Raw genomic sequence first — 22,850 nt, 5'->3', positions numbered from 1 at the left:
CAGTCTCTGCTGGGACTCATTGTCCAAAACAAAACGCAGACCCGGCTAAGTGCCTGGAACTCCCTGGCATCCTGCTCTGCTGTGGAAATTGGAGGTGGTGTGTGACAATCTTCGTCTATCTATCTACCAACTAATTGTTTTGTTCACCTCCTCAGCTTTCCTTCGACATAGCCAACCTTGTGCCCACCAGAAGCATTTTAACCTTCTGTCCTTCAAGGGTGGGGAACGAGTGGCTGGACTCCTGCTCTCATCCTGCCCCTGACCATTGTCTGCGCTGGCTTTCAGGGCGGAGGGGAGCTGGGAGCCCAGCAGCATCTGAACGGCCGTCGCAAGTTGCCTGTCCCAGGTTTAAAACTAGACTTGGAATGTAGACTTTCACCTCACAAATACCATACTTTTTGCCCTATAGGACACACTTTTCCCCCTCCAAAAATGAAGGGGAAATGTGTGTGCGTCCTATGGGGCGCATGCAGGCTTTTGCTGAAGCCTGGAGAGCGAGAGGGGTTGGTGCACACCGACCCCTCTCGCTCTCCAGGCTTCGCGCAGCTCTCCGCAAGCCATGGGAGCCCGCACCGGGCTCCCACGGCTTGTGGAGAGTTGCTTGCATGCTGAAGGCTGGGCGCGCTGAGCTCCCACGGCTTGCGGAGAGTTGCCTGTTCTGGGGGCTGGGGTAGGGGGAAGCTTGGGCTTCCCCCGCCCCAGCCCTGCGCCTGGGGGGAAAATAATTCCCCCCCCTTTATTTCCCCCCCCCAAAAAAACACTAGGTGCGCCTTATGGGACGGTGCGTCCTATAGGGCGAAAAATACGGTATATTTTCAGGGAAATTTAAGCTCTGGATTCCTGCGGAAGGTGGCAGACTCTCCTTCATTGGAGGTTTTTTAAACAGAGCTTGGACAGCCATCTGTGATGGATTCTTTAGCTGAGATTCCTGCATTGCAGGGGATTGGACTAGATGACTCTTGGGGATCCCTTCCAACTCTAGCATTCTCTAATTCCCAGTTGCTTTTCCTTTTCAGTTTCCAGAATACAAGCCAAATACAAAGGATGCTTAGGGAAGCGTGAGTTCCAAAAGATGAGGGAAGCAGGTAAGTAGCAGATCTTGGCTGCAAAACCCCCAGGGGGATCTTGCTTGGTTTTGTACCAATTTGGGATTTTTAAATAAAAAATGCATTATTTGGAATTGAGACCCAAAACATTTTATTTCAAATGCTGTTTTCTAACATTCAGCTTCTTGCTGCAATTCTGAATGTTACTAACGAACGTTAATTTGCTGCATATTTATTGATTTGGTGTAAACAATGGTTAGCCCCCTCTTCAGCTGGAAAGTGTCCCAGACTGCAGAGGCGGAGCAAGGTCAAGTGATACCCAGCGTGGAATTTTTTTTATCACGCTCCCCCCATTGACGGCTTGGGGTAGGCTTGGGCGTTGTGGGCGGGCAGCACACCGAAAGTCACCCCCCTCAGCAATGACACCCAGGGGGGTCCGCCTCCCGCCCCCCCTTCCTACACCTCTGCTAGAATGTAGCAGAAACAAGGTGGTCCCTGCTCTCAGGCTTACAGTTTAATACAGTGGTGCCTCGCAAGACGAAAAGAATCCGTTCCGCGATTCTCTTCGTCTAGCGGTTTTTTCGTCTTGCGAAGCAAGCCCATTGACGGCTTAGCGGCTTTTAGCAGCTTAGCGGCTTAGCGGATCAGCTGATAAGCGGCTTAGCGGCTTAGAAAAAGGGGGGGAGGAAAAAAACCCCGCAGGAACTCGCAAGACATTTTCATCTTGCGAAGCAAGCCCATAGGGAAATTCGTTTTGCGAAGCGCCTCCAAAACGGAAAACCCTTTCGTCTAGCGGGTTTTCCGTCTTGCGAGGCGTTCGTCTTGCGGGGCACCACTGTAAAATAAAACTTGGCCCCCTGTTCTTAGTTACAAGTTCTTTTAGTGCCTAGATGGATTGGAAACGGGTCAAGGAGGGGGTGGGTAACTTTCCTTTCCTTTACAGATTCCCATTTCAGCTGGGACATGAGCACTGGAGGGACATACTTGGGGTCTACTCTCCTGAATTAATTTCTTTGTTCAGCTTCTCTGTTTCCTAGTTTTCAGAATAGTGCAGCTGAACAAAGAAATTAATTCAGTGTTTACTTGGGTCTTCAGCAAGAACAGCGCATTCTTGCTCTCTGCTGTCTGTCCTCTGCCACAATTATGTGACATTATTATTCATTGATATTACTTACAAGCAGCTTCACAATAAAATATTTAAAACTCTATAAAATAACTGTTATGTTGAAGTGGGAAGGGAGGAACCTTTGGCCCTCCAGGCAGTGGCATAGGAAGGGGGGATGCGGTGGGTGTGGGCTGCCCCAGGTTTCATCACTGAGGCGGGTGACAAAATGGCAAAAATATGTGTTTTTAAAATAAATAAAATTTGGGCTCCCAACACTTTTTTTAAAACAACAACTCCTGCACCCTCCCTTCCTACGCCACTGGTAGCCAGGTGAGGCGGGGGGCACTGGGCTTCATACTTTGGGGCCTGCAGCGTGCCTGAGCTATGCGTCTCTCCTGAGGGAGAGGCGGTGGGCGGACTGCCTGCAAGCTCCGCGGTGCTTTTTCGAGCAGCCTGGGGCTTGCGTCTGCCCACCACCTCAGCTGCCCTACAGCTGAGGGGGAGGCTGCGGAGAGGCTCCATGCAGCGCACCCTCCCTTGGCTCGCCCCGCCCCCATGGGCAGCTTGCCCTGCCCCTGGCTGCAGGATGCGTGCATCGCACCCGGCACCCGAGCAGCTAAGCCATGCTGCTGCCTCCAGCGGTTTCTGAACCGCACCTCCCAGCATAGGGATTCCAAAACCCTGATGTTGGCCTTCAGAAAACTTTATTTTTTAGAAAAGATAGGGGGAAAGCAGGCAGAAGGTCGAAATGGACCTCACAATGAACCAGAGCACTGTGGCTCTAAAACTGGGCTAAGCATAGCCTATTTGCCACACTGTGGTTGTTTGGTTTACTTACAAGTAGTCAACAAGGATGGTCAGTTTTATAGAAAGTCCAGTCTGGATCCCTGATGGTGGGAAGGCAGCTCAGCCTTTTAAAGTCTCTCTCCTGGGAGGGAGAGACTTCTGTCCCTTCCTGACCCGTGAGAACCAGAGTCAGTTGCTCAGCTCCCTCCGTCTCTCGGGTACTTATGACCCCTCTTTGGCTTGGGATGAGGAAAAAAGGATCGCATTTTTCTGTGTATAAGACTATGGGTTTTTTTATTAGAAAAATATGTTAAAAATGGGGGGTCGTCTTACACACGGATAGTGCAGAAGGGGGATTGGCTGCTGCAGCAATTGGGTGGTCATTTGGTGTTTGCTGGCAGCGAGCGGACAGATGATTGGTGGGTTTGGCAAGGCATGCAATTGGCAGTGGTGTTCAGGAGGGTGAGCGATTGTCGGCAACCCCCCCCACAAAACTCCACAACTCCCCCCCACAAAGCTTAACCATTCTGGGCAATCTCCCCCCATTTCCTTAATTTGGAGTCCCCCAAAATAGGGGTCATGGCAGCTTGACTTGGAGGAATGGTGGGGCAGGTCAGGGCTTTCGCATCCCTCTTGGCAGCCCCTCTTTCTTCTTGCTCTGCCCTTGTCCAAAAGGGTCCTCTTGCCCCTCCATGGTGCCTCTCTCTGTTTTGCAGCCATTAAACTGGAGTCCTGCTGGAGAGGAGTCCTGGCCCGGAAGCTGGCCAAAAAGAGGTTGTGGGCAGCCCAGACCATCCGGAAGTAAGCTGGCCTGTTTGTTTGCTTGTTTGTTTCATTCAATTTACATTGGATTGCTGAATTGTAAAGCAAAGCAAAACCTCAGAGTGGTTTACAAGAAGACTAAAACAATGAAATTATCAGTAAAATGGACCACTCCTGTAGGTACATCAGAGGCTTCATCCACCGGAAGCAACCCCTGAACCGCAATAACAAGGACTTTGTGAGGCTTGTGCAGTACACCTATCTTATGAAACTCAGAGATCACATCCCAAAGAACGTCCTGGACAAAAGCTGGCTTAAGCCTCCAGAGATCATGCAAGAGGTGAGAGCTGTTAGAACCTCCATGTTCAGAGCTACTGTACCTGTGAATGCCGGTCGCTGGGGAACAAGAGTGGGAGGGGGGCAGCTGCCTTTCAAGCCCTGCTTGCAGGTGTCCCGCAGTGCCTGGCTGGCCACTCTGAGATGCTGGGCAAGAGGGGCCTTTGGTCTGATCCAGCCCTTCTCATGTTAGCTGAGGGCACTGATGAAGGGAAGGAATTTGAACCAAAGCTCAGCCGTCCTTTGGAATCCGCAATTCTCCAAATTTTGCAATGCAGTTCTCCAGCCAAGGCACATGTAGGGAAATAGGCATATACTAAAGTTTGGTGTTGGTCCATGGGGTCACGAAGAGTTGGACACGACTAAACGACTAAACAACAACAACAACAACAAAGTTTGGTGTACACAAAGATGCCTCTTCACTGAAAATAGCACCCAATATTATGTTAGGTGTGTATGTGTGTATGTATATATATTTAACAGAAAACACGATATGTACATATTTTGGCCAAACTGCTTGTATATGTTGGGAGAAATTTGCACTAAAATGCCGAGGAATTGTCACAAGGACTTTCCTGGAAGGAATGTCACAAGCTGAGGAGGGAAAGAGGAGAGTGGCTGGAAAAATGCAAAACACAGAGAAACTAAGATTGGCAGATTTGCCCATTCCTAGGGCAGACTGAGATCAAGCTGCAGGGGCCTTACGGAGCTGAAATTCAGTGCTGTTTGCAGTCCCAATATGGCATGGAAGGTCACAGGTCCCCCATTGCTGCTAAAAGCTTGCCTTATCCCCATCTTGCCTGGTGCCACCTGCTCTGACTGGCAGCTGCTCTCTCAAGCTGAAGTCTTCACTAGCCAGAAACCGGGACTCGAACCTGAGGCCTTCTGCATGCTGCGTTAAGGCCCCTTCCCAAACATCCATCTTGTCCCACTTCAAATGACAGATTACACTCCCCCCCTCTCAACCTAGACATCTGAGTTCCTGAGAAAGATCTGCACAAGAAACCTTGTCCGGAAATATTGCCGTGGCATCACAGCACAGAAGAAGGCACAGGTAAAGTCTGGGCTTTTGAGTTTTTGTGGGGCTCAATTCTTAAAATGAACGGTATTGGGAGCTGGAATCTGTCCTGGGTACGTCCCCCTGGCTCCTAGTTGCATCTACTGTTTTTTTGTTTTGTTTTTTTTAAAAAAAATATTTATTAAAATTTTAAAGGTTACAGAAAGAAAAAGTAAAAATACCACATTAAACAAAAACAAAACAACACAATAAACACAACACAAAAAACAAAACATCACAATATGAAAAAACAGAAAAATAAAATCCATTAAACAGAAACAAAAACGCAAAGAAAAATACAGCAAATCTCCTCATTACTAATCTTTCATTAGCTTATTTCCTTGACCTCCTCACACCTCCCTTTTTTGTATTCTAGATCAATTATCCATTTCAGCAAATCCTTTCCCTCTTTTAAAATTTTAGTCCTGTAAATTATCTTAATATAATGTAACTTTACTTTTCCTCCTTTCACCTGTTGTCGTGCTGACAGTGCACTCTGCAAAGGCTCAGAGGTGCAGAGGCTTGGGAGCTCTCAGAAGGGCCAAAGACCTCCACTGCAGCTCTCTCACATTATTATTATTATTATTATTATTTATTTATACATACATACATACCCCGCCCATCTGGCTGGGTTTCCCCAGCCATTCTGGGTGGCTTCCAACAAAATATAAAAAATACAATAAAACATCAGACATTAAAAACGTCCCTCAACAGGGCTGCCTTCAGATGTCTTCTAAAAGTCAGATAGTCGTTTATTCCCTTGACATCTGATGGGAGGGCGTTCCACAGCGCAGGTACTACTACCGAAAAAGCTCTCTGCTTGGTTCCCTGTAACTTAGCTTCTCACAGTGAGGGAACCACCAGAAGGCCCTGGTTTCCTTGTGGGGAAAGACAAGGACAGTTAAAAGCAATTCTTTTCATGGAAAATCAAATACTCTTGTGACAAGAGCTGCCAGAGGTTTGGGGTTTCTTCCATTCCCCTGAGCCAGTAGTTTTCAACCCGTGTGCCATGGCACCCTGGGGTGCCTTGAATGAGGGTCAGGGGTGCCGCAGGCAACACTGGTCTCCGTCCCCCTTTCCTTCCCTCTCTCCTCTGATGCCCTCTTGCATCTCTGCCTCCCAAAGGCTTGCACAGCTGTTTGTTGTTGTTTTTTTATAATAAATTGTATTAAAGTTTTGAAGGTTACAGAAAGAAAAATAGAAAAAGTTAAACAAACAAAGCGCAAAAACAAACAAACAAACAAAAAACAAACCCAACCTTTACATAACTTTCTTTCCTTTGCTTATTTCCTTGACCTCCTCACAACTCCCTTTTTTGTATTTTAATTCAATTAGATATTTCAGCAAATCCTTTCCATCTTTATTTTTATCCTAATAATTTATCTTAATATACTATAATTTTACATTCTGTTCTTTCACCAATTAACAATCCATTTTTACTTAATCCTTTATATCATTTCTGCTAAAACCACATTACTTCATTCCAACATCCTTCTAACATTCCTTAATTTTACAATGTTTCTGTAGATAAACTTTAAATTTCTTCCAATCTTCTTCCACCAACTCTTCTCCTTGGTCTCGGATTCTGCCAGTCATTTCCGCCAGTTCCATATAGTCCATCACCTTCATCTGCCATTCTTCCTGGGTGGGTAAATCTTGTGTCTTCCAATACTTTGCGATAAGTATTCTTGCTGCTGTTGTGGCATACATAAAGAAAGTTCTATCCTTCTTTGACACCAATTGGCCGACCAAGCCCAGGAGAAAGGCCTCTGGTTTCTTCAGAAAGGTATATTTAAATACCTTTTTCATTTCATTATAAATCATCTCCCAGAAAGTCTTAATCCTTGGGCATGTCCACCAAAGGTGAAAGAATGTACCTTCAATCTCTTTACACTTCCAACATTTATTATCGGGCAAATGATAAATTTTTGCAAGCTTGACTGGCGTCATGTACCACCTGTAGATCATTTTCATTATATTCTCTCTTAAGGCATTACATGCCGTAAACTTCATACCTGTGGTCCATAACTGTTCCCAGTCAGCCATCATAATGTTATGTCCAACATCTTGTGCCCTCCATCGTTCTTGTGCCCCCCATCGTTCTGCCCGGACGCTGAGGTCCAGCGCCGAGGGCCTTCTGGCGGTTCCCTCATTGCGAGAAGCAAAGCTACAGGGCCTTCTCGGTAGTGGCGCCCGCCCTGTGGAACGCCCTTCCAGCAGATGTCAAAGCGATTGACATTCAGAAGACAACTTAAGGCAGCCCTGTTCAGGGAAGTTTTTAACGTGTGATATTTTACTGTATTTTTGGTTTCTATGGAAGCCGCCCAGAGTGGCTGGGGAGGCCCAGCCAGATGGGCGGGGTATAAATAATAAATTATTATTATTATTATTACCGAGAACCATTTCTCATCATAAGTCAGTCATGTTAACACTAAGAGGAGAGATTAAAAAAACCAAGATGAAGTCTCAATGAAAACTTATTAAATGATGAAGAAATTTTACAGAAAGCAAAAAAGACATTGAGAGAATTTTTAAAGTTTAATATGAATCAAGGTACAGATATTAAAGTAGTGTGGGACGCTGGAAAAGCGGTGATTAGGGGATTCTTTTTTCAACAAAATATGTTTCAAAAAAGAATGAGGGAGAAGAGAAAAACAGAAATTTTAGAAGAGATAACAAAAAAGAAAGAAAAAGAACTCCTAAAGAATCCAGGAAGCGAACAATTAAACAGAGTATTAAATTGTTACAAACACAATTTGCAACGATCATTGACCAAGAAATTTATTGGAAAATCAAAGTATTAAAACAAAAATTTTGAATTTGCAAATAAGCCCAGAAAATTACTAGTGTGGCAACTCAAGAAAAACAGAGTGAAAGAGTTGTTAAGAGGCTGAGAATAGGAGAGAGAACAATAGATGATCCAAATGAGATTGTGAAAGCTTGGTAAGATATTACAGAGATTTATACCAAAAATGAGAGGCAAACCATGAAAAGATAGAAGAATTTTTAAAACATACCAATCTACCAAAAATATCAAGTGAAAAAATGTACATGCTTAATGCGCCAATTACGATCTTTGAAATTCAATCTGCAATTAAAAAAGCAAAAGTAGGAAAACCCCCAGGTTCGGACTTACTTTCAGCCGGTTATTGTAAAAAATTGGAAGATCTTATTGTTAAGTTGTGGGTGAACATGTCAGACGACACAGCGATTCTTTAAACAGCTCTTCTTTATTCAGATGCCAGAACAGAGCTGACTGAGGAGCTCAGTCAGCCTGCTTATATAGAGCTCCAGAACAATGCAACTGTTGCCATTTTCTAAAACTATCCAATCACTGAAAATCACTTTTCGATCCTTCATTTGCATAACTATCTACAGTACCCCCCTGCTGGCCCAGGGTGAGAACTTCAGTACATAACACTTATATTGTTCCCACTAAAAGACATGATGAATATTTTAGTTAATGGGAAAACACCAGTTTCATGGTCAGAGACCTATATAACGCTCATTCCTAAGCAAGGGATGGATTTACAGCAGGGGTCAGCAAACTTTTTGGAGGGAGCTGGTTCACCGTCCCCCTGACCTCGTGGTGGGCCGGAGTGCGCGCACGCGGTGGAGGGGGCTTCTCTCTCTCTCCCTCTCTCCCCTGCCCTGCCCACCTCTGCTGCTCTGCCTGTGGTTGGGGGCCGGCGGCAGCGGCACCCCTCCTTTTTGGGCCAGCTTTTCCTATTAAAGCCCAGCCCCCTTCCTCCACAGGACGGGGAGAAGCCAGGAAGAGGGAGGGAGGAGGGAGGCTGCCATAGTGAGGGAGAAAGGGCAAAAAAAAATGGCGCCCAAATTTTTTTTGAAAAAAAAATGGTGATTGCGCCTATCCAAGCGGTGATTGCAGAACCGTTCACGGGCCAGATTCAGAGGGCAATTGGGCCGAATCTGGCCCACGGACCTTAGTTTGCCGACCCCTGATTTACAACTTTGCACCAATTATAGGCCAATTTCATTACTTAATAGTGACTACAAGATCTTTGCAGATATCTTAGCAGAAAGACTAAAAAAGGTTCTGAAGGAAATAATACATAAAGATCAGGCTGGTTTTTTACCTGGATGCCAAATGCAAAATTATATAAGAAACATCATTAACATCTTAGAATACTTGCAATCCAGAAGCAATAAGCAAGCTGCATTAATGCTGGTTGACACAGAAAAGGCGTTCAATAATATTTCCTGGAGGTCAGTGGGTTTTGGCGAAACCTTTGTCAGAGGAATACTGTAGAGGCAGTATATTATGGACAACAGTCCAGACTTATAATAAACGGAAGGGAACTAGACAAGGGTTTCCTCTATCGCCATGACTATGTATCTTGGTGTTGGAAATTCTGAATAGGAAAATAAGGAATGATGTAGGTATAAGAGGTATAGTATTGGGAGGAAAATCTTACAAATTGAGAGCCTACGCTGATGACCTTATCATTACTATGGAAAATACCAAAGAAAGTTTTCCGAAAGTGATTGAGGTGATAAAAGAATTTGGACAGGTGGCTGGTTTTAAAATTAACTGTAAAAAAACCGAAATTTGTTAGTTAAAAATATGGAGTTGCAGGGAAAAAAATGAAATTTATAAAATCACTGGATTAGAGGTGAAGAAGAAAGTCAAGCGCTTAGGGATTTGGCTAACGGCAAAGAATATCAACCTATATGAGGAAAATTACATAAAGACTTGGAATGAGATAAAAAGAAATTTGGAAATTTGGGATAGACTACATCTTTCTTTTTGGGGAAGAATCTCCACAATTAAGATGAATGTCCTTCCGATAATTATTTTTTTGTTTCAGACTATTCTGGTGTTAGGGGGAATACACTGCTTTAAGGACTGGCAACAAGACATTTCGAAATTCATATGGCAAGGGAAAAGACCTAGGACTAAGCATGAACTATTACTTGATGTTAAGGGGAGAGGGGTTTTTTCCTTACCTGACCTCAGATTGTATCACGATGCAGCGTGCCTAACTTGGATTCGTGAATGGGTAGTACTGCAAAACACAGACCTGTTGGACATAGAGGGGTTTGACAGCCATTATGGTTGGCACGTATATCTGGTTTATGACAAGGTGAAAGTCCACAAGGGTTTTTTGAATCATACGATAAGAAAATCCCTTTGTAAAGTATGGGCTAAATATAAAGATTTACTCAAACTGAAAACCCCTTGGTGGCTTTCCCCTATACAAGCTTTCGCAGTTAAAAAAAAAAAAAATCTGTGACATTATATATAATGAACTTTAAAAGGGTTCATTCCAAAAAACCCCAGAAGTCTTCCTGTTGGGAATCATGTTTAATGAAATCCCGAAAATGTTTAGAAGAATTTTCATGTATGCAACAATGGCGGCTAGAATTTTGATAGCAAAAAATTGGAAAGGAGAAGTGATACCCACCAAATTAGACTGGCAGGTGAAGATGATAGAATATATAGAACTAGCCAAAATGACTGGCAGCTTAAGAGGTGATTCAAAACATAGCTTAAATAAAGAATGGAATGTCTTTAAAGAATATTGTCAGGTGGTGGTGTGGTTGCTCGAGAGCAAACAGGCAAGACTCCAACCTGTCTTTTCCAGGCTTTATTATTAATACAAACTATTTACAGTGCAGAGCGTCGCAAGTCCATGTCTGCTCAGTCGCTAACAGAATCTGGGCATGGCCGGTCCTTGTACCTCCCCCAGCATAACAGTCGTGTGACCCCCATCCTTCTCCTCCCCTCTCTGCGCCCAAACCGACTGCGCAGAGTGGGCTCTGGCAAAGGGGGACTTGCCTCCCCTCCCCTCCGCTTTGCTCAGGCTCGGTGTTGGGGCTCTCCCTAGCATCTTCTGGTCCCTGCACCCCCTCCCCACTTGAGGTGGGGCTTTCCTCCTCGCCAGAGGAGGAACTGCTTCGTAAGATCTTCGGAGGCTCCCTGTAACACAACTGCCCTTCCACCTCTCGCCTCTGAGCTGATGGCAGTTCCCTAACAAATATTTACAGCTACATTGTAAAAATGCTTTGACGAGTCTAGGCTGAACCTTGCAGGACAATATGAAACACAAATAAATTAAGTGATAATTAAAATTAAGAAGTGATAATACAAAGTGTGAAATCGAAAGGGAAGCCTAGAAAACATAGCAGGATGAATGGAAGTCAAAGGAATATGTGATGCTTTTTCTTGTTTGTTTGTTCTTTAGTGTTACTGTAGTGTTTTGTGGTTTGTTTGTTTGTTTGTTTATTGTTTATTTGTTTTTAAAGTATTGTTTCAATAAAGTATTAAAACAACAACAACAACCAAACGAATGCATCACCTGGAGTGCTGGATAGCTTCCTGCCGGTGCGTTTGCACCACGCTGGTCTTCGCATCCCCTTGCCCCGCTGCCCACCTCCCAGTAAGCAGCAGTGCAAACAACGGGAAGTCAGTGGTGCCGGTGATACTGTGGACTTAGGTCCACAGTACCTGAGAGACCCCGTTCCTCATGCAAACCTGCCTGGGCTCTGAGAAGGGGAGGCCCTTCTCTCAGTCCTGCCCCCCCTGACAGGCCCGCTTAGTGGATGGAGGTGTGGGAGAGGGTCTTCTCGGGGGGGGGGGCTGCTCCCAGACTCCGGAACGCCTCCTGGAGAAGCCGGAATGGCTTCCTCCTGGCTGTCCTTTCGTCAGCTGGTGAAGAACTGAATGTTTTTGAGGAAAGGGCTGTTGCTGTGATTTGTTGTTGTTGTAATTATCTGTATTTTTAATAGATCTTTTATATTATTTTAAATCTATGTGTTTAATTGCATCTTAATGATTTTATTTTCTGTTTTTAGCTTGTTTAATATATCTGTGTAAGACACCTTGAGGCAGGATATTATTATTATTATTATTATTAACAACAACAACAACAACAACAACAACAACAACAACAACAACAAATACAGTGGTACCTCGGGTTAAGAACTTAATTCGTTCTGAAGGTCCGTTCTTAACCTGAAACTGTTCTTAACCTGAAGCACCACTTTAGCTAATGGGGCCTCCTGCTGCCGCCGCTTCGCTAGAGCACAATTTCTGTTCTCATCCTGAAGCAAAGTTCTTAACCGGAGGTAATATTTCTGGGTTAGCAGAGTCTGTAACCTGAAGCGTATGTAACCTGAAGTGTATGTAACCCGAGGTACCACTGTACATGAATGAATGAATGAATGAATGAATGAATGAATGAATGAATGAATAAAACTGAGCCCATGGCTTGCAGGAAGGAAGGTGTCCTGATCTTATGCCTCTTAGTAACATAAGTACAACTCCCCACATCAGCCTGAAGCAAGAGTTTTAATGTGGTTTCCTTCTTGCAAAATACTGGCCTAGTCTCTTTCTTTTGTTCCAAAACAGATGGAGGAAAAAGTGATTGCTAGTGGCATCTTCCGCGGGAAGAAGGCTGGCTATGCCCAGAGCCTGAATGAACCGTTTCTTGAGACCAGGCTAAGTGAGTAGACCAGAAAGGGCAAGGCTGGTTGAGGATTTGGTTCACTGGAGGCACAAGGCCTGACACACACATTGTGGGCTCCTCCTTTGCAAGGAAATGCAGATATGTAAGGCTACACAAGCAGAGGAGAATGAAAGCTTAAAAGCCTGATTTCCTAACCAAACTTTTGCATAGCTAAGGCATCTTTTAGGAAGAGTCGCCCTGGAAACAGAAGAGAATTTGGAGCTGGCTTACCTGAGCAGACAAACCCAGGGTCCTTGGAATGAAGGTTGGCAGAGACTGGTGTCTTTAGGCTATATGGTTTTATTTGCCCATGTATACAACCTGATCAGAGGATAGAAGGGCTCCCAGCATTAACACCCTAGCAGACCTTGCTTCCCCATTAGACACAGCTTGGGGTCCAGCACAGAGCAAGCAGGTCTCTGTGTCTCTAAACTGATTCCGGCTCTCACACACAACTCTGCCTTTTGTTCTCCTCCCTAGCAGTTTGTGGGGCAGAGGAAAGACCCGCCCATTCGCTTGATGGCATGGAGCAACTTACTTGGTTGTGCTTCACATTTTCTTCACATGTAGTCAGCCACAACCACTGCCTAGGCAGAGGGACTGGTTTAGCAGGCTTGCTCTTATACCTTCTACCCCCACAGATACAGAACCCAAGAATTGGAAGGAACTCAGGGTGTCATAGAGACTGAGCCCCCCACCCCAACTCACAACAGTAATCCTATACACAAAGAATTCTGGCCAGGGATGCTTTTAGCAAACAAAAACAGGTAGAGGAGAAAGGCATGAGAGCTGCTTCTGCAAAACATCAGTCTAGCTGGGTTACAGACATTTAACTTTAACTGGTACATAATTAAAGGGTTTGATACATATTTTAAAAGCTTTATATGTACAGTGGTACTTAATTCGTTCCGGAGGTCCATTCTTAACCTGAAACTGTTCTTAACCTGAAGCACCACTTTAGCAAATGGGGCCTCCCGCCACTGCCGCGCGATTTCTGTTCTCATCCTGAAGCAAAGTTCTTAACCCGAAGTAATATTTCTGGGTTAGCGGAGTCTGTAACCTGAAGCGTCTGTAACCTGAAGCATATGTAACCCGAGGTACCACTGTAATAAGATTAATGTAACAAAGAATATCTCAAGCATAAATGTGTCAACAATCATTGACTTAATAGGTTTGTGGGCTCTGGTATTTCAGCCCCCTTACTTGAACCGTGCATTTTAATTGTGCCAGGGGAGGGTTGAGGGGATGCTGAGTTCAGAGATGGAGCAGCTGATCAAGGTGCAAGTTGTTTTGTCACTGAGGCAAAAATTAATCCCAGAAGCACCTCTCCTTCCTGCCTTCAGAAGTATAAATATTACAATATGTAAATAAATAGCCATTTCTGCCCTTCCATAACAATCAACTTTGCCTAATGGTAGAGCTGGTACTGACTGGGATATGTGTTTTGTTGTGCCAGAGGCAGCCTAAAATCTCTCCCCGAGATCAGTTTCCTTTTGTGCATGTCTCCTTGTGGCTCCCCACTTTTGTGCCGGGACTGTGACCCTTGCTCTTTCCTGTGTTCCTAGACGAGAGCGAGTTGAGCCCCAAAGTCCTGCAGCTGATCCGCCACGAGAGAGTGAAGGTGAGGGCTGGGGTGCATGGGGCAAGGGCAGGCCAACCTGCACAGTGGTCCTTGAATGGTGTGTGGCTAAAGCTGTGACTCTCAGGCGAAGCTGCCTCTGCTTCTAAGACTCGCCTCGTGGTTGGTTTTCAGTATGTGACGCCGGTGGTGAAGTACGACCGGAATGGCTTCAAGCCCCGAGAGCGGCTGCTGGTTCTGACGCGTGTGGCAGCTTATGTGGTGGAGATGGCCAAGATCAAGCAGAGGATTGAGTACGCCACCCTTGGAGGTAACATCCCTGCTGTTCTTGGGCAACCCTTTCCCTTCCCAGGCATCCAGCCAAGTGAGAGGGAGAGACCCGCCCATTTGCCTCCTTGGCAACAGAGCAACCTGTTTGGATAGCATAAATGGCCTGGTTAGCCAAGGCCATCCCTCTGGCAAAGGAACTGGTTGGGCTGGTTCAGCAGTCTCTTCTAGCAAAGAGCCTGAAAGGGACCCAGGTTGACCGCCCCCTCCCCCACCTCATAACAGCCCTTTCTTGCAGTCTGTCAAATGGCCCATGCGAGGGAGAGGAAGCAGTAAAGAATGAAACTCAGTTCTGCATCCAAGCACACAATAAAATCTACCTGCCAGGCTTCTTTGCAGCTTGGCAAAGAAAGGCAGTCCTTCCAAATTTTTCTAGCAAGTGACTTTGTTTTGCATTCTTTTTTCAAGGCCTTTCTGCCAGCAGCTTGGGCGACCATATCTTAGTCATCCATGTTTCAGAAGACAGCAAACCAGAGAAGGTAGCAGTTTCCCTTTACTTGCCCATGGTGTGTGTGTATTTGTGTGTGTGAAATGCATGGAAATAAAACAAGCTAAGGAGCAAAAGGAACGCCTTACTTTCAGACAATGGATGCCTGTGATACAGCTAATCATTATCAGAAGAGAAAGGCATGACTTTGAATAAGTGTGGGGAGAGCACTCGGGTCTTGCTCTTACTATTATCAGGGGGGCCACTGTGAAAACAAGATGCTGGGCTAGAGGGGGCCCCTTTGGCCTAATTCAGCCCAGGCCTCCTCTTCTGTACTCGTGAAAAGTTAGCTTACCAGTTTTTATTTTCCTTAGTGGTAGGATATGGGGCTGCACACCAAACTACATGAGATTAATGAATTGTTTAAGATAGCTAGGAAAAATGGCTTTACAGAACAAAAGTGTGTTTTCCAAAGTCCTATTAGATACAAATATAAAAGTATTATAAAAAATGTACAAACTGCTGTTGGAGCAGGAAACTAAAGAGGAATTTGTGAAATCGAGCATGATTAAGTGGACACAAGATGTGGGTCACAGTATTGATTATGAATTATGGGGAAAGTTGTGGAAAATAAATATGAATTTTATGGCATGTTATGTGCTAAAAGAAAATGTGATGAAAATGTCCCACAGATAGTATTTAACACCCATCAGATTGGCAGAACTGTCTAAGAGTTTACTACTATAAACCACGGCTGTAGCTAGAACCTTATTGGCACAAAGGGGGAGAACAAGTCTAGTACCCACTAAGGAAGAAAATGTTTGAATTTGCTGAACTGGTTGGTCTGACAAACGGGATAAGAGAAAACAAAGATCAGGAATATAAAGAGGAATGGATAAAGTTTATTTACTATTTCAAAAACCAGTATAGGCAAATTCATAGTTTGCAGGACTCAAGTAAATCCAGCAGATTTGAAATAGAGTATTTGACAGATAACAAATTGGATGATTAAAAATATGTGGATTACACGGAGTAGTAAAAGGTAAAGGTACCCCTTCCCGTACGGGCCAGTCTTGACAGACTCTAGGGTTGTGCGCTCATCTCACCCTAGAGGCCGGGAGCCAGCGCTGTCCGCAGACACTTCCGGGTCACGTGGCCACACGGAAACGCCGTTTACTTTCCCGCTAGTAAGCGGCCCCTATTTATCTACTTGCACTTTTGACATGCTTTCGAACTGCAAGGTTGGCAGCCACTGGGACCGAGCAACGGGAACGCACCCCGCCGCGGGGATTCGAACCGCTGACCATGTGATCGGCAAGTCCTAGGCGCTGAGGTTTTACCCACAGCGCCACCCACGTCCCAACACGGAGTAGTAGAAAAGCAAAAGGAACCAGGAAAAGTGTGGAAGAGAAGTCATATGGTATATGTATAAATGTGGTATTTGGTACGAAGTTGTAAGTGGGACGGGGGGAGGGGGGTTAAATATGCTCTATGTTCCTGTTTTAGAAAATGCGAAGAAGAAAAAAAGAATTTTCCTGCCACACCCTTTGAGAACCACTGGTATAGGGACATGTTTAGCCCAAGTGCATTTTTTTATTTTATTTTTTGCTTTTGAAAAGTGTTATTAACCTCTTTGTATTCAATTGTCAAATGCAGCTGTCTGATCATAACACAGTGGTGAAAAGGGAGTTTCTCCTTGAATGGAGAGCCCTGCCTGACTCCATTTCTTGCTTCCAGGGAGACGCCATTCTGCAGTGTGAGCACTTTTTTGAGACGGTCACAAAACTCTGCATTCTGGCCCACAAGCAGAATGTCTCGGTGGTCCAGGGAAGGTGGGTCCCTCACTCTTCTGAGGCCTTTGCATTTGAAAATGAATGAAATCATGGGATTGATCGTTCTTAAGCATCACCCACATCTGTTGACATAGGAAGCACAGGCCTGCTTATCAGCCTGAATTTCACACTCCATGTATTTAAAGCAAAAACCCAGGGGACTATTTTGAAGAGGCTGTTCTGATGCCACATTGGGAAGGATACACCACTGAATTAGGAAGGGCAGGAGAGGCCTGGTGCCTTCACAGCCTGTAAGTGGGCTTCTGGGAAGCATCTGAACAGCCACTGGGGGGATTCTGGCCTGATGCCTCTGACATCCTTGTCCCAGTGCAGGTGGCTCAGAAAAACCACTTGGGTCCCAAATGAAATATCTGAGACTGCCTCCTTCCCTCTAGGCCCTTTCGGGTGCTAAGATTGGCAGAGGAGCCCCTCTTGGTAGTTCTGCTGCCCTCTGAACTGCAAGGGGGTGGTGGTTGTAACCCCAGGAGAGGGCCCCCAAACTGCAGAACTCCCATCCCATTGAAGTGCAACTGGTCCCTTAATTGTACAGCTTTCCATGACTGTTGAAGACACACCTGTGTTTTTGGGACCCACTTCAATTCCTGGCAGAGGCTCTCCAGGGACTTCACTATCAGCCTTATTATTTCTGCATGGAGAGCAGGTCTTCTCTCCCTTCCCTAGAGGCCAGGATGGTGGTTTTGCACCTAAGCCTGGTGGGCTTGTGGATGTCATTGCTGGTGTTTCTTTTTGTAGCCTCCAGTTCCAAATCAGTTCAGGGAAAGAAGGAACAATGGTTTTCACCACTGGGCAAGATGCTCAGGTCTACAAAGCCAAAAATGGACAACTGACGGTGGTAAGTCCTTTGCAATGACTGTGGCCCTTTTTCTACAGGCAAAGAACTGGATGCTGAAGGAATGACTAGCAAAGCAGATTTAGGGGCCTAAATGTAGCTGGAGTGAGGTTTTTGCAGGTAACTTGGGGTGGTGAGCAGACCAGTGTAGGAACATTGCAAGTGAGTGTCTAGATAACCAAGAGGAATCCAATTAAACCCAGGTATAGTGTCAGACCAGACCATCATGAAGCCAAGCAAGCTTTCAAAAGTCCCTTGGGTATGTTTAAGTTGGCCTTGCTTGAATAATTGCATGTGAAGCTGCCCCCTAGGCCAGACGGTGAGGCTGCTTGTCCACCTAGCCTAGGTGGACGACAAGGGCTGGAAATGTCAGGTGCTGAGCCTTCTACCTCCCAGGCAGGTGTGCTGCCCCCTTATTTGTCTATATTGATAATCTGTTTGTGATTTTCCATGCTGATGAGCTGTAACCTTTGTGCCCATCCCTCTTTGGAGTCTGAGGCTCAAACTACAGCTTCTTCACTTGAAGAAGGGAACAGCTGCTCTTTCTCTCACCCAACTGTTTTGTTGGACATCCAGCAAAGCTGAATGTTGGAAGATTTAGGAGACAGATAAAAGAAAGGACTTCTACATGCAGCACATAGATAGACTGGGTCAAATTCTTGGAGTAGCACTTCCGGGTTGGCGCCATCGCCGAATGGCGGACTCCCTCCGAGCTCCGGAGGGAGCCTGCTCGGCAGGGGCTGGGTTCTACCGCGCCGGCGACGCGGGGACCCTCAAAAACCATGGGCGCTGAAACCCATGGGCATGGTGACTCGGCGGGCACCGTTTGCGCCCCCCCCCCGACCACGCGAAGGAGCCTTTTTAAAGGCTACGGAGCGGGTGACGGGGGGGGTGCTGTGAGTCCTCCGCTTCCCCTGCCGAGTGAAGCCGCATGCCATTTGGCGGAGAGCGCTGACTTCTTCCATTGAAAATCTGGACTTAAAAGAATAACCCGTGAGTAATTGGAACTTGGATTAAAAAGGGGAATAATTTTTTTCTTAAATTCGGAGCGAGCGGGGGAGGTGCAAAAAGGAAGTCAGCCTCCCCCCTGTTGTAGAGGAGCTAAAGTAAAGGACCTGACAACTAAGATCGAGTGCAACTTTTTTTTTGATAAAGTTATTAATTTTGTGATGGAAAATTATAAGCTGGGCTGGAGGAGAAAAGTGGAATGTGAATTAAAATACAACCCCCCCCCCGGAAACCCCGGGAGCGATCCGTGAGAGCGCTGGGAGAGGAGAAATAGAGGTTTTGACAGCTGTCAAAGGAGCTGCCAAAACTGAAGAACAAAAAGAGAACTTTGTTACGAGGACTTTACTGGTTACATTTGTTATAAATTGGATATAAACTGTTTAAAACAAGGAATAATAAGTTACTTTGACTGGTGGGTGTGATCGGGAAGGAAACTGAGTTACTATAATCCCTCTAGAGGAGCTGTGGGTCATTATAAGTATTGCTGGCATGGAATTTGAATCGGACTTTTTATCTCCTGGGAAACTGCAGAAATGGAACACTATTTTGTCTACAGAGGTCTACACACTAAAGGAGACAATAGATTTATCTATTGAAGAATGGAAGGGACTTGACGTAATGTTTTGTTCCTGAATAACAAAGCCTCTGTAGAGGAATTACAAGCTTTTTGGAATTAGAACATTTGTGCAGGAGAGCAGGGGAAAAAAAAAAAAAGAGGAGAAGAGAGAACAACAAGAACAACAAGAATAACAAGAACTGGACAAAGTTGGAAGATAGACCCCTTCCAAGATCGGACATTTGAAATCAAAGATGACCAAAAGACGGCAAAGACTATTAAAAGGATGGCAAAGCGGACTGGTGAAGGATTATGGCTTAGATGTGGGAGCTCCAGGATGACAGTAGACATTGACGGTCATTGGGAACGTAACCGGGAAAGGGGGGGAGGGAAATTTGGAATCCAAAGGGTGTTAAATTACACTTTATTCTTTTTTTCTATATTTTTTATGTTAATCTGTATTGTATATTTAAGAGGGGAACTCGTGGAAGGGAACAGGTCGATTTTAGGGGATGGGAAAATATTTTTTAAATTGGGTTAATGATAATAACTTTAAAATTTGGGGTAAGAACTTGCTGAATCTATTTGAAAGAACTGGAATACAAGAGGGGGAGGGGAGGGGAAGTCCTGGAAAGATGACATTGAAAATAAGGCTTTAAATTCGGATGTTTTTCTTTTCTGTTATATTTGAAAATCTTTAATAAATATTATTTAAAAAAAACAAACAAATTCTTGGAGTAGAAGGCTATCAATAGCCATGAATCATGATGTCTGTGCACTCTGTCCAGAATAAGAGGGGACAGTCCTCTGAATGCCAGTTGCTGGGGGTCGTCAGTGGGGAGGAGGCTGCTCTTGCCTTCATGTCCTGCTTGGGGGCTTCTTCTCTTTGGGCAGCTGGTTGATTCCTCTGACAGCAGGAAGCTGGACGGAGTCCACCAGGGGGCGCCTTGGAAGATGGCCGACAACAACATCTCTCTGACCCACTTGAGGTAGTTTAGGGGCTGCTATGGGAAGTAGGCAGCCTTCCCTTCCCACCAGGATATGGGGGACCCTGTCTTGCCAGCGGTGTTCATAATGCACCCCCTGATCCGAGAGGTGGGGGTGCAGAACACTTGGCACGAGCCCTCGGTGAAGTCAGCTCTTCCTGACGCCGATTCCGATCAGCGCGTGCTGGTTGCTTCAGTTTGGATTTATAATTGGAAACAGATGATTGGAAATGAACCTGAAGCACATATATCAAGCAGTGCACGACAGATAAGGCTGCTGAATAATGGATCTCTGCGACTGAGAGCGACGGACGGATAAGTAAATCTTTTGATATGATATCACCAAGAGACTGTGTGTTTGGAACAAAGGGGGGTGGAGGAAAAACTCTTTTTTCTCTATGTGATATGAAGTGATAAAAATAATCCTCCACTCCAGAAAGAAACAAGATCGTTGCGTTTTTTTAAGAAGCATAAGCAGAAGTTTAAGAGCTGTGTGGGAGATGGAAAAAAGATCGGTGGACGCTGAAGAATATTTATGACGCAGTCAACAAATGGCGTCTCGCCAAGACAGGCTGCAGGAGAAAAGAGAAAGATGGGGGAGGAGTCTCAGGAATGCAGGAAGGAGAAGGAGTACGAAACTGAAGTTTGACCTGACAGAGCCCCCTGATCTATTTGATTTATTCTGGTAGCCTGGAAAAATAAAGGACAATGATGATCTTGTCTACGGAGGTGCTGAACAGGGCTGTCCTGGACTAAACCCACACAGAGAGAGAAACCAGCTTTTAGTCGGCTTATGAGAATCATCAGAGATCGCAAAGAAAGGAATACGATAACAACAAGATGAAGAAAATATACAAAGAACTATCTGGTCTGAACTGGATAGAACTGATTAATGAATGCAGTAAAATAAGTGAAGGCTGGAAATTATTTCAAGGCCGGTGCTTTCTAAAGAGAAACATCAAAAGTAGATCAATCAGACCAAAGGTCCATCCAGCCCAGCCCCCCGTTGCTCGTAAAGAAGTTTTTTAAAATCAATTTTCATCTTTAAACTATTTAATGTGCTTGTATTGAGATATATATTTGTTTACATTAGAACATATGACATGCAACAATTATATGTTAAATATTAAATATTAAAAATAAAACCGCAATAAACACTCGGATAAATGTTTCTGAATATAATAACAAAGCTGTGTCAAAGTGTCTATACCAAAATTATTACAGATATGATGTATAGCAGTACGTATTGCTTTGATTGGTGACCATAAGTAAAATGTACCAGTATTTTGTATCAACAATTAGAATTTATAGGGATTTATAGGGCATGAATTTCCTTTTAAAAAGCCAGATCCCTTAGTTGCCTGTCAGCTCCCCTTTGTCCTTTTGGTGGGAATCACAGAATTGTAGAGTTGAAGGGGACCCTGAGGATCATCTAGTCTAACATCTTGCAATGCAGGACTCTCAAGTAACAATGCTTCTGCTTAGGCAGGGGCTGCAAAATGAGAAGGGAGCCATCTAAATTTTTTTTTTAATCTTTCTATGTTTAAATCCAACAGGTATCACCCAGAATAACATCCTGATGGAAGCACGTGTTCCACCTTTGCCTGTTAACTGCTGATGTTCGAAAGAGAAAGTAGCCCAAACTCCTCTGTGGAGAGGAGCAGAGTCCATATTATAATTCTGATGCTTACAAAGAGTGTTTTGATGCCATAGGACTGTTGCAGATCCCATGACTGACTGTATGAATACTCCCAATAACTGGCTATATTTTTGTGATAACTTGCCTCTAATCTAAGTCAACAGTTACAGATTTCCTTAGATTTCCTTAATAGGTCCAAGTGGGGAAAGCCTCAGAAAAGAATTGCACCTTAGAAGTGGAGGAGGAAGTTCTACACTCTGGAAAAAGTATTCCCATTACAGGGCTGGAAGCGTAATGGCAATCTGTAAAGCTGAATCCTACAGCCTGGAGAAATGCGAGGCAGGCATCTGTTGTCCCTTAGGGTTTGGGAACACAACTCTCCTCATTGTTCTCTGGCACTGTTTTTGGGGGGAACCTTGAGATCCCCGCTGCTGCTTGGGCAGCCACAGGCCCACCGAAGGGAGATGGGGTGGGGTGGGGGGATGGTTCTGCAGTCGAAATCGTGCCTCCATGTTCCTCTCTATACTAGCAACATGTGACTGTAAGTGGCAATGTGAATTAAAAAGACTAAGAGAAACACGGCTTTGAAATGATCTTGTAGGGTTTTTTGTTTTTGTTTTTTAAAAAGAACTAGTTCCTGACTGGTTTTATTATTTTTTTTAAAAAAAGATTTTTATTAAAATTTTAAAGGTTACATAAGTAATAAAAAAACAACAGAAAAACACCCAATTAAACCAAAAAAGAAAGCAATACATATAAACAAGTCACATCAAAGATAAAAAAATGAAAAACAGACAAAAAACAACAAAAAAGAAGATGCATAGAATCCAGAAAAAAGAAAGAAAAAAAATGAACAAATCAAACCTTTACATGACTTTCCTTCTTTAACTTATTTCCTTGACCTCCTCACGCCTCCCCTCTTTGCATTCTGGTTCAGTTAGATATTTCAGCAAATCATCTTTGTTTTTATCCTAATAATTTATCTTAATATACTGTAATTTAACATTCTCTTCTTTCACCAATTAATCATCCATTTTTACTTTATTTAATCTTGTTTCTCATTAAAACGAATATATTGAACTTAA

General features: G+C 44.5%; 1 protein-coding gene across 3 annotated transcripts in view; it reads left to right on the top strand.

Annotated features, from left to right (window-relative positions):
- The window catches only part of MYO1H (myosin IH), a 78,167-nt gene extending 55,812 nt beyond the window's left edge, over positions 1 to 22,355 (top strand). For all 3 annotated transcript variants that reach the window (XM_081836498.1, XM_081836499.1, XM_081836500.1), the window contains exons 22-32: positions 1,017 to 1,085; positions 3,654 to 3,738; positions 3,880 to 4,039; positions 5,006 to 5,089; positions 12,465 to 12,558; positions 14,127 to 14,182; positions 14,315 to 14,450; positions 14,876 to 14,946; positions 16,632 to 16,726; positions 17,480 to 17,579; positions 21,683 to 22,355. In XM_081836498.1, coding sequence (XP_081692624.1) covers positions 1,017 to 1,085; positions 3,654 to 3,738; positions 3,880 to 4,039; positions 5,006 to 5,089; positions 12,465 to 12,558; positions 14,127 to 14,182; positions 14,315 to 14,450; positions 14,876 to 14,946; positions 16,632 to 16,726; positions 17,480 to 17,579; positions 21,683 to 21,706 — 974 coding nt within the window. In that variant the 3' untranslated portion in view covers positions 21,707 to 22,355. The remainder of the gene's footprint in view (positions 1 to 1,016; positions 1,086 to 3,653; positions 3,739 to 3,879; positions 4,040 to 5,005; positions 5,090 to 12,464; positions 12,559 to 14,126; positions 14,183 to 14,314; positions 14,451 to 14,875; positions 14,947 to 16,631; positions 16,727 to 17,479; positions 17,580 to 21,682) is intronic.
- Positions 22,356 to 22,850: the final 495 nt, after the last annotated feature.

Source organism: Podarcis erhardii (assembly GCF_964252035.2).
Source record: "Podarcis erhardii genome assembly, chromosome: 13".
Taxonomy (NCBI): domain Eukaryota; kingdom Metazoa; phylum Chordata; class Lepidosauria; order Squamata; family Lacertidae; genus Podarcis; species Podarcis erhardii.
This window is presented reverse-complemented; position numbering and strand designations above follow the sequence as displayed.